Source organism: Cebus imitator, unplaced genomic scaffold, assembly GCF_001604975.1.
Source record: "Cebus imitator isolate Cc_AM_T3 unplaced genomic scaffold, Cebus_imitator-1.0 Scaffold79, whole genome shotgun sequence".
NCBI lineage: Eukaryota > Metazoa > Chordata > Mammalia > Primates > Cebidae > Cebus > Cebus imitator.
In genome coordinates this window covers 3,972,913-3,986,790 of record NW_016107394.1, presented here as the reverse complement: position 1 = coordinate 3,986,790, position 13,878 = coordinate 3,972,913, and the positions used below count along the sequence as shown (strand labels likewise).

The 13,878-nt window shown below is 37.8% G+C and overlaps 1 protein-coding gene across 6 annotated transcripts in view; it reads left to right on the top strand.

The window, feature by feature from the left end:
* The window catches only part of C2CD3 (C2 domain containing 3 centriole elongation regulator), a 160,935-nt gene that overhangs the window by 45,705 nt on the left and 101,352 nt on the right, over positions 1–13,878 (top strand). For all 6 annotated transcript variants that reach the window (XM_017532972.2, XM_017532971.2, XM_017532970.2 and 3 more), the window contains 4 exons: positions 4,973–5,120; positions 9,789–9,943; positions 13,064–13,273; positions 13,770–13,878. In XM_017532972.2, the coding sequence (XP_017388461.1) occupies positions 4,973–5,120; positions 9,789–9,943; positions 13,064–13,273; positions 13,770–13,878 (622 nt within the window). The remainder of the gene's footprint in view (positions 1–4,972; positions 5,121–9,788; positions 9,944–13,063; positions 13,274–13,769) is intronic.

Genomic DNA, 13,878 nt, shown 5'->3' with positions numbered 1-13,878 from the left:
AAAAAAAAAAAAAAAAAAAAAAATGAGGTTGAACCCTTATCTCACACCATACACAAAAATTAACTCAAAATGGATCAAACAGCTAAATGGAAAAGCTAAAACTACAAAACTCTTAGAGGTAACTCTGTGACCTTGGATTTGGGAAAAAGAGTCTTAGATATGACACCAAAAGCACAAACAACAAAAGAAAAAAGATACATACTTTGGACTCCATCAAAATTAAAAACATGTGCTTCAAAGGACACTGTTAAAATAAGAAGACACCACAGAATGGGAAAAAAATATTTTTAAATCTTATATCTGATACAGGACTACTATCTAGAACATATACAAAACTTATATACTTAATAATTAAGGAACAAGTAATCCAATTAAAAAACATGGGCAATGGATCTGAATAAACATTTTTCCAAAAAATATATTAAGATGCCCAATATACACATGAAAAGATGCTTGACACCATTTGTTATCAGGAAATCAAGACAATGAGATACCACTTCACACCCACTAAAGTCAAATAGTCTAGATGGCAACAAGCATTAATGAGGATGTGGAGAATTTGAAACCCTGGTACACTGCTGGCAGGAATGTAAAATGATGCGTCTACTTTGGAAAATAGTCTGTCAGCTCCTCAAACTCGTACCTATAGATTTACCATATGACAGAAAACAATAAATTTTTTTTTTAAGATTTACCATGTGACCCAGCAATTCAACTCCTAGGTATATACCCAAGGGAAATAAAAAATATGTCTACATAAACATGTGTACATGAATATTCATACCAGCACTATTCAACTGGACAGCCACATGTAAAACTAAATAAGGCAACTACAAAAATGAAACAACCTAAATGTCCATCAACTGATGAATGGATTAAGAAATCTAGAATACCCATATCGTAGAGTAGTGTTTTCACCTTTGGCCATCAAGGTGAAGTACTGCTACATGTTACAACGTGGATGAAGCTTAAAAACATGCTAATTGAAAGAAGCTAGCCTGGGCGTAGTGTGGTAGCTCCCACTTGTAATCTGGGACACTGAGGTGGGAGAATCACTTTAGCTCAGGAGTTCAAGACCAGCCTGGGCAACACAGGAAGACTCCATCTCTACAAAAAGTAAAAAATTAGCCTAGTGTGGTGGCATACACTTGTGGTCCTGCCTACTCAGGAGGCTGAGGTGGGAGGATCACTTGAGCCTAGGAGGTTAAGTCTAGAGTGAGCTGTGATTGCACCACTATACTCTAGCCTGGATTGCAGAGCAAGACCCCGTCTCAAATAAAAAAATGCCAGTCATAAATAAATATGTTTTTTTTATTTCAATTTAAATGAAATGTCCAAATAGACAAATCTGTAGAGACAGAAAACAGATTAATGTTTCCTTAGGGCTGGGAGTGATGATGGATAGGGCAGTGCAGCTAAAGGTTATGGAGTTTCTTTTTGAGATGATGAAAATGTTTTAAAATTGAGCAGTGATGGTTGGTCACATTTATAAACATACTAAAAACTATAGAATTGCTCACTTTATTTATTTTGTCTATTTATTTATTTGTTTATTTTGATACAGAATTTTGCTCTGTCGCCTAGGCAAGAGTGCAGTGGCTCAATCTCTGCCCACTGCAACCTCAACCTCCCAGGTTCAAGCAATTTTCTTGCCTCAGTCTCCTGAGTAGCTGGGATTACAGGTGCACGCCACCACGCCCAGCTAATTTTTTGTATCATTGATAGAGACAGGGTTTCACCATGTTGGCCAAGCTGGTCTTAAACACCTGATCTCAAGTGATCCACCAGCCTCGGCCTCCCAAAGTGCTGGGATTACAGGTGTGAGCCACCATGCCTGACCAAATTGCTCACTTTAAATGGGAAAATTGTATGGTATGTGAATTATATCTCAATAAACCTGTTTGTGGGGGGAAAAAAGATCAAGAACTCAGAACAGTGAATGAAAAAAGATACACCAAGACACATAATTATGAAATTTTAAAATACTGAGAGACAATATTAAAAGCTTCCAGAGAGGGAGAAAGAATAAAGGTCCTATATACAGTATGAGGAATTGGAATAACATCAGGTTTTCTACCAGTTCCCTGGAAGACAATGCAGAAATGTCTTAAGAATTATGAAGTAAACTTATTTTCAACCTAAAATTCTACTCCTAATCAAACTATTAATCAAGTGTGAGGGTAGAGTAAAAATAACTTTATGCAGAGTCTCAGAAGTTTGCCTGTCTTGCACAATTTCTCAGAAAACCACAGGAAAAAATCCTCTACTGAACATTGATTTTAGGAGGAAAGAGTAAGACTTACAGTCCAAGAAATAGGAGTCACAACACAGAATAGGGATAGAAGGATATTTCAGTTATATATCATAGAGAGAGGGCAAGCAGTCCATATAGGAATATCCCTGACTTCAGTAGGAGTGTTTCTAAGGAGTGCAGAAGTGGAGGGGAATGGAACATATATTGAGATAGGTAAACGGGAAATGCGTGGTTCAAGTGTAATGGTATAAGAGAGTGGGTCCTTCATTTTTCATAATAGGAAGTTCATAGACCATACAGAAAAGCGAAAAATCAGAAAATAACAGTATATTAATGTGTCACTTGAAAATATGGAGGTAAGGCCAGGCATGATGACTTACTCTTATAATCCCAGTATTTTGGGAGGCTAAGTCAGATCGTTTATTTCAAGACTAGCCTGTGCAACATAATGAGGCCCTGTCTCTACAAAAAAATTTTTTTAATTAATCGGATGTGGTGTTGTGCACCTGTAATCCTAGCTACTACTAGGGAAGCTGAGACAGGAGGATCCCTTGAGCTCAGGAGTTCGAGGCTATGATCATATCACTGTACTCCAGACTAAGCAATAAAGCAAAACCATGTCTCTAATACAGTTTTTAAAAAGAGAAATATGGAGGTAAATACCAGAAGAAGCATCCAAGGGAATTGAAAATGATCGCCTCTGAGGAATGAGTCAACTACGGTTTTTTATTATAAGCCTTATAGTCCTATTTGACTTTCAAAATAGGTATGTGTATTCTTTTATTTAAAATTATGTCTAAGAAGAAAAAGAACAGGCTAATGCTGAGAATAGGCTTATTTTATGGCCAAGGAATGCAGGCAAATTTTATCCCTTTTAGTATGTCATAGGCAGGTGAATAAATTCAAAGAAATATTAATTTCAAAAAAGTAAAAAGTGGAAAAGTCTTCATAACTAAGGGTGTACAAAGGGGGGAATAACAAGCAACTGGAAAAATCTTCATATTTTTAAGAATGTACAAAGGAGAGAGTATATGTGGCAAATAATACAGTTACATAAAAGACTAAAAAGTAGAGTTTCAAAAAGGAGCAGCTCTCAAACTCCTGGGCTGCAGACGCTGCAGAGCGGCCATGTAGACTGGGAAGTTGTTAGTTTGATTATGGCAGCTAGGAAGCTGTTCTGACCTTTGAAAGAGAGTTACTATATAGACTGATGGTTTTCAAGGAGGGAATGATTCTTCCCCACCCCAGCCCCATGGGACGTTTACAGTATCTGGAGACATTTTTGGGTTGTCACAACTGGGAACATGCTACTGGCACCTGGTAAGTGGAGGACAGGGATCTGAAATGCATAGGACAGTCCCAAAGACAAAGCATTGTCTGACCCAACATGTCAGCAGGGCTGAGATTGAGAAACCGTGCCGTAGACTAAGGAAAGGTGAGGAAAGGAATGTTAATTATCTGCTTGTTCAAAATAATATAGAAGCACTGTCTAATTTGAAACTAGTGATTATATACTGTTTTCTTGAGAAATTAAGGGGAAAAGTATAGTAGCTAGCTTGAAGGGAAGCAACATGGAAAGAAATAATAAATAAAATGTGTAGCATTGTACCTGGCATCATGTTCATTAAGAAATCATTAAGTTCACTCATAGGTACTTATTAAATGCTAATTACTATACAAGAAACAAACATACATGCGTACTTTGTCCTCAAGGGGCCTATACTTTGAGGAAAAATATGGAATTTATACAAGGACCTGAAATAAAAGTAGAAAGTAAAAATTGCTATCAGAAAACGTACCAACGGCCAGACGCAGTGGCTCACGCCTGTCATCCCAGCACATTGGGAGGCCAAGGTGGGTGGATCACCTGAGGAGTTTGAGACCAGCCTGACCAACATGGTGAAACCCCGTCTCTACTAAAAATACAAAAATTAGCCGGGCATGGTGGTGGGTGCCTGTAATCCCAGCCACTAGGGAGGCTGAGGCAGAAGAATCACTTGAACTCGGAAGGCAGAGGTTGCAGTAATGCAGAGGTTGCAGGGAGGTGAGATCACACCATTGCACTCCAGCCTGGGTGATAAGAGCAAAACTCTACTTCGAACAAAGAAAAAAAATACCAGTGTAGGATTTCAAAAGAAGGAGAATTTGTTTCTTCAAAATTCTGAGTTTATAGTTACTTACATGCTTATCTTCCTATTAGTTTATAAACTGTTAAGTTTTTTTTTCATTTTTATATTCTACATAGAACTAGTATCACCATAATTAGTTCTGAATACACATATTTTTATTTATTGGAAGTGGGTGTATCCGTGAATTTTTTGCAAAATCAATATATAATATTTAACTCATTGAATTATCCTTTTTTTTTTTCTCCCTATCAGACCATAAATAACACAAGAGTACACATTGTGTTAGCTTAGCCATCTCAGTGTCTTCCAGGACCTAGCATATAATAGGTGAACAATAAATGTTTGTTGAATAAATGAATGAGATCACAATCAGTGTCAGCAGTGTATTTTTGAATACTGGTAGTTAGCATCCCAGAGGAGGGATAGTATAACTGGGAAATATTTATTCAGTAGTCTTCTGTTTAATGGGAGTCTTTTGTTTAACATAACTCCTTCCACATTTAGAACTTCAGAAAGTTTCACTAAAGAGAGAATAGTTCAGCTGAAACTTCTGTTAAAATTCTTCTGCTTTGTTTTCTTATCTCTGCAGTGCTGAATTATCCCAGGGCAATAACTGGGATGGGCTAGGCTCTCCTCCAGATTCCCCATCTCCTGGGAGTGATGTGTATTGCAGCAGTGAGCTGAATGATCCTCAGTATGACCAGAGTCTTCTGGAGAACTTATTTTATACAGCACCTGTAAGTCATTGAATCTGAAGCATTGGGAATTAGAGAACAAATGTATTAATAATATAAGTAGCTGCAGGCATGATACCCCTTGCCAGACAGCTATACATTTTACATACTTTACCTTACTTAATCATAATGACAACCTGGAAAAGAAAGTATTATCTTCATTTTACAAATGTTGAGACAGGCCTAGTAATATTTGAATATTTTGTCCAAGAACATGTAACAAATAAGTATTAGAGCCAGAATTCAAATTCAAATTTGCCTGAGTCCAAAGCCTATGATTTAATTAATATATTGTATGGTTTCCTTAGAGCTTTTATAAGGAAGAACTGATATAGTTATACCCTCAGAACCATCCTTAACAGGTATATATTTAAAATATTCCAAAATACTTCTTACTCACAGGAGACAAAACTCTTCTGGCCTGTAAGACAGGGATTCTCTTTTCTGGCAGCTCTGGTTTTCCCAAAGTTCTTTTTTATATCAAGCCTTAGGTTCTTTTCATTGGTTTAGTGTCTTCTAGAGTCTATACATAGTAAGTCCAATCCCTGTTCCACAAGTAATTATTTATATGTGTGAAAGTTCATACTCCTGATTTTCCTTTTCTCTGGGTCAAAAAAAGATACTGAAATACAAGCTAGTTTATACCAGCTCAGTAGTAAGACAATGAGGGCTACCACAGTTTGGAAGAAGCAGGGAAAACTTTTACATGAGATTGTGGAGAAAAAATATAATGAAGAATAAAGAGTTTTTTTTTTTTTTTTTGGAGACGGAGTTTCACTCTTGTTACCCAGGCTGGAGTGCAATGGCGCGATCTTGGCTCACCGCAACCTCCGCCTCCTGGGTTCAAGCAATTCTCCTGCCTCAGCCTCCTGAGTAGCTGGGATTACAGGCACGCACCACCATGCCCAGCTAATGTTTTGTAGTTTTAGTAGAGACGGGGTTTCACCATGTTGACCAGGATGGTCTCGATCTCTTGACCTTGTGATCCACCCGCCTCGGCCTCCCAAAGTGCTGGGATTACAAGCGTGAGCCACCGCGCCCGGCCTAAGAATAAAGAGTTTTAACAGAGACTTGACAGATAGTGTTTTGAGAAGCAGAGAGAAGATACAAAATGGGTATAGAAAGAATGACCTGTGCAGAAAAGCACATTTTTGCACTGCAAGGGATCCAATTGACTAGATGAGAATTTGTGTGGAAAAGAAGTTGATAATGCAGGCTAGCACATTCCACCTAATCTGTGAAAGGCTTTTCATGTTAGATGAAGAATCACCTATCACAAGAGTGTTTTAGGAATCTGAGTCTGGCAACCATACAGGAAGTGGGGCAGAGACTGAATGGGGAATTAATGAGAAGCAGATAGGAAGTCACTGGGCTAAGGGAGGTATGAGAGAGAATGCCTGAGTGAATGTAGCAGCAGTGGGACTGGGCAGGAGGAGGTGGGTTAGAAAGACATTAGGAACTGTTAGGATTTCATGACTTCCCACCTTCACAGTCATCACTGATACTATGCTCCCTAAAGGATAAATAGGAAATATTTATTACACATTTATTATTACCCATTTTCTGTGTGCTAGGGACTTTACATCTTATCTGTTATATTTTAAATACTTGGGGGGGTGTTTGTTTTTTGTTTTTTGTTTTTTTATGGCTGAAACTAATAGAGCAGTAAATACTGCTTTTAATTCATTATTTAATTCCTTTTTTTTTTTTTTTTGAGACCAAGTCACGTTCTGTTATCCAGTCTGGAGTGCAGTGGCGTGATCTCAGCTCACCACAGTCTCCAACTTCCAGATTCAAGTGATTCTCCTGCCTCAGCCTCTCAAGTAGCTGGGATTACAGGCCTGTGCCACTGCGTCTGGCTAATTTTTGTATTTTTATTAGAAACAGGTTTTCACCATGTTGACCAGGCTGGTCTTGAACTCCTGACTTCAAGTGATCTACCCACCTCGGCCTCCCAAAGTGTTGGGATTACAGGCCTGAGCCACCACACCCAGCCCTATTTTGTTTAATTTTTTTACCAGCTAAATGAGATAGTATTATCTCTCTTTTACATAGCATGAAACAAAAGTTTAAAGAGGTTAAGTACAAATAATTAAGTGGCAGAACTGGAATTCTCACCGTAGTCTATTTGACAAAAAGCCTGTGTTTTTTTCTACTAGACCACAGTATGTCATCAGCCTTAAGAATGGCATTAGAATCTGACTGTGACTGACCTGACTTCATCTCCCACTTTTCCCTTTACCCACCGGAGACTCCAGTATAGTCTTTTTCAGCTCTTTTTTTTTTTTTTTTTTTCTGTAGAGACAGGGTCTCATTATGTTGCCCAAGTTGGTCTCAAACTCCTGGCTCAAGCGATTCTCCTGCCTTGGTCTCCCAAACAGTTGGGATTACAGGCATGAGCCACTGCACCTGGCCTAAGCTCTTGTATCTCCCTATTTTTTGCTGGTACTAATCCTTCTACTTTGAATGTTGAAATGCCCTTATCCATCTGATAAACTTCATTCTTGAAGATCAACTCATCACCTCTGTGAAGAAATCATTCCAGACTTCTCCAAACAGAATTTGTTTCCTGAATGCCCACATATCTTGCACATATTTTTATTATAGCTCTTATCACATTGTATGATATAGTCCCTTGTACATAAGAATGTGTCTTCATTCTTTCATTACCAGTACAGCAAAGGCCTGACAGATACTGAGTACTCACTCAGTGAATACTTAGTGAATAAATGAATGTATGAATAGTACTGCATAATCCCCCATGCTATTTGAACAAAATAATGTTAGAAAATATTTGTTGCCTGAAAAAAGGAGTGAACCAACTGGCTATGAGACAGTGGGAAAACCAAGAAGTTATGATACTCATGTCCTTCCCCAGAGTCAGTGTTTGAGATTTTTAATATTGAATAGCATTCATGGCATGATTACCTTGTATTTGGTACCTGAAATTCTTAGCTTTTGAATAACATAGTTTATGTTAACCTTAGTTCTTTTTAGCCCTCGGACCCATCTGGATTTTGATTACCTTGTCAATAACCATTTTTAAAAGCTGCCACTTAAAGTAAAACTTAAAGGTAAAAAGCTTTCTCATTTTTCCTTTTAAACGGTGTATTGCAACAGTGCAGTAGGTAACTGAGGCAGGCGGGATCACTTAAAGTCAGGAGTTCGAGACCAGCTTGGACAACATGGTGAAACGCTGTTTCTATTAAAAATACAAAAATTACCCAGGCATGGTGGTGCATGCCTGTAGTCTCAGCTACTTGGAAGGCTGAGGCACAAGAGTCACTTGAACCTGGGAGGCGGAGGTTGCAGTGAGCCAAGATCACGCCATTGCATTCCAGCCTGGCGACAGACTGAGACTCCATCTCAAAAAAAAATAAAAAGTTGTATTGCTTCCAAGAAAGACCTTCTTATCATGCTTATTTAAATTAATTTGTCTCCCTATCACAGATCAATACATTATAATCCCTGACATACAGGAAAAAAGATAGTTGGAAATAATAGACTTAAAATACCTTTGGATTGGTGTCCTGAATTTATATTAGCAAGCTTTGTATGTTTTTTTTAAAAATGGAACCCAATAACTATAATGCCATCTCTCTTTATTTTACATTTTGTGATGTAAAGGGCTGATCAGTCAATTGCAGTAGCTGCCTTTTCTCAAAATAAAAATGAATGACAGGGGGCTTAGCCATTGGTTCCCTCATTAAGGAAATTTGTGAAATATAGTAAACGGTTCATTTTAGCAAGATTAAAAGCAGAATGAATCATTGTAGTATAGAATGGTGAAAAAAAGTATTCTTGGCCGGGCATGGTCACTCATGCCTATGATTCCAGCACTTTGGGAGGCTGGGGCGGGCACATCACTTGAGCCCAGGAGTTTGAGACCAGCCTTGGTAACATGGGCAAACTTCATTTCTACAAAAAATATAAAAATTAGCCAGGTTTGGTGGTGCATGCCTGTAGTCCCAGCTACTTAGGAGGCTGAGGTAGGAGGACCACAGGAGCCCCAGGGAGGTCAGGGTTGCAGTGAGCTCTGATTGTACCACTGCACTCCAGCCTGGGCAACACAGTGAGACCCTGTCTCTAAAAAAGTAGTCTATCCTTTTCTTTTTCTTAGAAGAGAAGGAAAGAAAAAAAAAAAGTAGTCTATCCAAATAATTAGTGAGGTAACATTATCCAAGTCATTTGGCCTCAAACTGCAGTAGAAATACAGGCTTTGAAGCCCATGGAGATCAAAATCTGGCTTTATAGCTGTGGATCATAAACATGCTGCCTAACTTTTTTCAGCTCTGATTTTCTCACTTGTAAAAATTGAGATAAAGGAACCTTGTAGGAATGTGGTGAATATTGGAAATATACATGTACATTCAGCATAATACCAGATGTATACTCTATAGTCAATAAATTATGGTTGTTATTATTGTTGAGAATTTGAAAGAAGAATCTACCTTCATTTATCTGCTTTGAACTGAACTTGTAGGTTATTTTGTGAACTTCAGATTATTTTTGCATAACCAGGAGAAATGTGGGTTTATCTCCCTGGTGTCAGTTCTTTCTTTAAGAGAATGATATATGTACAGAAAAGAACTTGCTTTCTTTAGATAGATGTTTCATTACCACAATCCCCAAAGCAGTTATCTTTTAGTGTCTACGTTTCTTCCTCCGTAGAAATCTGATACCAGCGTCAGTGATTTCCTCAGTGAAGAGGATGATATTGTCCCTTCTGAAAATATGAACCAGTCAAAAGCTCTTGCCAGATCGTCTAAGCTTCTGGAGTCAGGTGATCATAAGCTGAAGAAGAGGTCGGCAGGCAGGAGAAATAGGTGAGCTGCTCTGTGACTGTTTATTTAAAGGCAAAAGCAAAGGAACAATACTTTCACACGATCTCCTAAGGTAAAATGACCCATTTGCCCAGTACTATCAGAGTGATTAAGTTAAAATAACTCAGTAAACATTGTAAGTCTTAAAAATGTAATAATCCAAAAAGATGGGTAAATTTTTTTTCCATAGGTTTTGGGGAACTGGTGGTATTTGGCTACCTGAATAAATTGTTTAGTGGTGATTTCTGAGATTTTAGTGCACCCATCACCCAAGCAATATACACTGTATGTAATTTGTAGTCTTTTGTCCCTCACCTTCTTTCCACTGTTGTCCTCAGTTTCCAAAGTCCATTGTATCATTCTTATGCCTTTGCATCCTCATAGCTTAGCTTCCACTTATGAGTGAGACATATGATGTTTGGTTTTCAATTCCTGAGTTACTTCACCTAGAAAAATGGTCTCAGATTCCATCCAGGTTGCTGCAAATGCCATTATTTTTTTTTCTTCTATGGCTGAGTAGTATTCCATATATATATATATATATATATGGAATAATATATATTATTAATATATAATATATATATTAATATAATATATATGGAATACTATATATATAGAATATATATATATGGAATATATATATATATATATCACAATTTCTTTATCCACTCGTCGATTGATGGGCATTTGGGCTGGTTCCATATTTTTGCAATTGTGAATTGTGCTGCTATAAACATGTGTGTACAAGTATCTTTTTCATATAATGACTTCCTTTCCTCTGGGTAAATACCTAGAAGTGGGATTGCTAGATCCAATGGTAGTTCTGCTTTTAATTCTTTAAGGAATGTTGGCTGGCCGCAGTGGCTAATGCCTGTAATCATAGCAGTCTGGGAGGCCAAGGTCAAGAGATTGAGACCATTCTGGCCAACATGGGGAAACCCCGTCTCTACTAAAAAATACAAAAATTAGCTGGGCATGGTGGCACACGCCTGTAGTCCCAGCTACTTGGGAGGCTGAGGCAGGAGAATTGCTTGAACCCGGGAGGTGGAGGTTGCAGTAAGCCAAGATCGCACTACTGCACTCCAGCCTGGCACCTGGCAACAGAGAGAGACTCTGTCTCAAAGAAAGAAAAAAAGGAATGTCCACACTGTTTTCCATAGTAGTTGTAGTAGTTTACATTCTCACCAGCAGTGTAAAAGTGTTCCCTTTTCACCACATCCCCACCAACGTTCATTATTTTTTGATTTTTATATTATGGCCATTCTTGCAAGAGTACAGTGCTGTTGCATTGTGGTTTTGGTTTGCATTTCCCTCATCATTATTGATGTTGAGGATGTTTTCATGCGTTTGTGAGCCATTTATATATCTTCTTTTGAGAATTGTCTATTCATGTCCTTAGCTCACTTTTTGATAGGATTGTTTGATTTTTTCTTGCTAATTTGTTTGCGTTCCTTATAGATTCTGGATATTAGTCCTTTGTCAGATGTATAGATTGTGAAGATTTTCTCCCATTCTGTGGGCTGTCTGTTTACTCTGCTGACTGTTTCTTTTGCTGTGCAGAAGCTTTTTAGTTTAATTAAGTCCCATCTATTTATCTTTGTTTTTGTTGCATTTGCTTTTGGGTTTCTTGGTCATGAAATCTTTGTCTAAGCCAATGTCTAGAAGGGTTTTTCCAATATTATCTTCTAGAATTGTTATGGTTTCAGGTCTTAGATTTAAGCGCTTGATCCACCTTGAGTTGATTTTTATATAAGGTGAAAGATGGACATCCAGTTTCATTCTTCTACATGTGGCTTGCTAATTATCCCAGCGCCATTTGTTGAATAGGGTGTCCTTTCCCCACTTTATGTTTTTGTTTGCTTTGTCAAAGATCAGTTGGCTATAAATATTTGGCTTTATTTCTGGATTCTCTATTCTATTCCATTGGTCTGTGTGTCTATTTTTATACCAATACCATGCTGTTTTGGTGACCGTGTCCTTAACAGTATAGTTTGAAGTCAGGTAATGTAATGCTTCCAGATTGGTTGTTTTTGCTTAGTCTTGCTTTGGCCATGTGGGCTCTTTTTTGGTTCCATATGAATTTTAAGATTTTTTTTCTGGTTCTGTGAGGATGATGGGGGTATTTTGATGGGAATTGCATTGAATTTGTAGATTGCTTTTGGTAGTATGGTCATTTTCACAATATTGATTCTACCAAGATGGATGCAATTGAAATGGTTAAGGAAGAAAGCAGAATTCTAGGTTGTATGTGTAACTGTGATCACAACTATGTAGAAAATATGCATAAGGAAAGCAAATGAAAAGAAATACACAAAAGTGATAATAGTAGTTACATTAGGAAAGTGGGTAACTGAAATAAGGTCTGTGTCTCTTCTAGAAAAAACTAAATTTATAGTATCAGTTTCTGCACTTGTGTGGAGATAAACCTTTATGTATTGTATATATGTATATGTGTGTATATGTATATATGTGTTTGTGTGTGTGTGTGTGTGTGTGTGTGTGTGTAAAATGTATGTGTGTGTATATATATAATAAAAAATATATATAGTCTTTTTAAATATTTTTTTAACCTGGGAGCATAGATTCAAGTTACCCTGAATATACACTCTCACACCTTTAGATTATAAGATTATTTTTACATCTTTTGAGATTTCTTGCACTATAGGACCAGAATTCTGATAATTAAAGCTGTTTCCAATCCTTGATAACTTGTGAATCAAGATACTTGGCTGGGCATGGCAGTTCACACCTGTAATCGCAGCACTTTGGGAGGCTGAGGCAGGAGGTTTGCTTGAGTCCCGGAGTTCAAGACCAGCCTGGCAACATAGTGATATCTTATCTCTACAAAAAATACAAAAATTAGCCGGGTGTTACGGCCCATGCTTATGGTTCCAGCTACTTGGGAAGTTGAGGTGGGAGATCATTTGAGCCCAGGAGGCCAAGGCTGCAGTGAGCCATGATTGTGCCACTGCACTCCAGCCTGAGTGACACAGCAAGACACTGTGTCAAAAATAAAAATAAAAAATAAAAACTTGCTGCCCTCCCTCTTTCCTCATCTTGCCTATGCAAACTAGATTGTTTCATGTAACCATATGCCTCACTGCTTGTATGAACTCCTTTCAGAAATTTGGTTGAACAACAGATGCTCTCAGAAACTCCAGAAGATGCCCAAGTGATGACATTAAGTGTGGATAGACTGGCCCTTCTGGGTAGAACACATTCAGTCAGAATCATCATCGAAACCATGGGAGTTCCTCCCGATAGTCCTCAGATGGCCCCTGGCAAAAAAAACTATGCTGGTCCACCACCTAAGCTGACTACAGCAAAAAAGCGGTATGTCTGTAACATGAGAAAGCTAAATTTGACATTTTTGAAAAGTGTGTCTGATGATGATAATCAATAATAGTATAACACTATGATTTGGAATGTGTTTTCATATGCCTCATTTAATCTACAGACGTATATTGAATCCTTGCTGGGTCCCAAGAACTATGTAAGTAAGTATGGGACTAAAGAAAATTAAGATAAATACTCTGTTCTTACATATCTTACAGTTAGCAGGAGAGAGAAACATTTAAATGGCTATCTATAACATAAGGCTTTAGGGGCCAAAATAGATGTTTTATATTAAAAGTGCTGTGAGAACACAAGAAAGGGAGCCTTTGATTCTGTCTGACAGGATTGGTAGAAGTCTTTGAAGAAGAAGTAGGGCCTTTAAGTACTAGAGGTCCTGAAACTAGGACCTTCAAATGTATGTTGGATTTATCAGACAGAAATGAGGTTTATTACTTGATTAGTTTCTAATCACCTTTTTTGTTTTTCTTTTTAGCACTTTCTTTGTAGAATATCACTTTCCTGTGGGCTTTTCCGAAAGTAGATTGGGAAAGACGGCTTTGATCACTGAGGTTGTTCGACTCGCCTCCAGTAAAATTACAGAT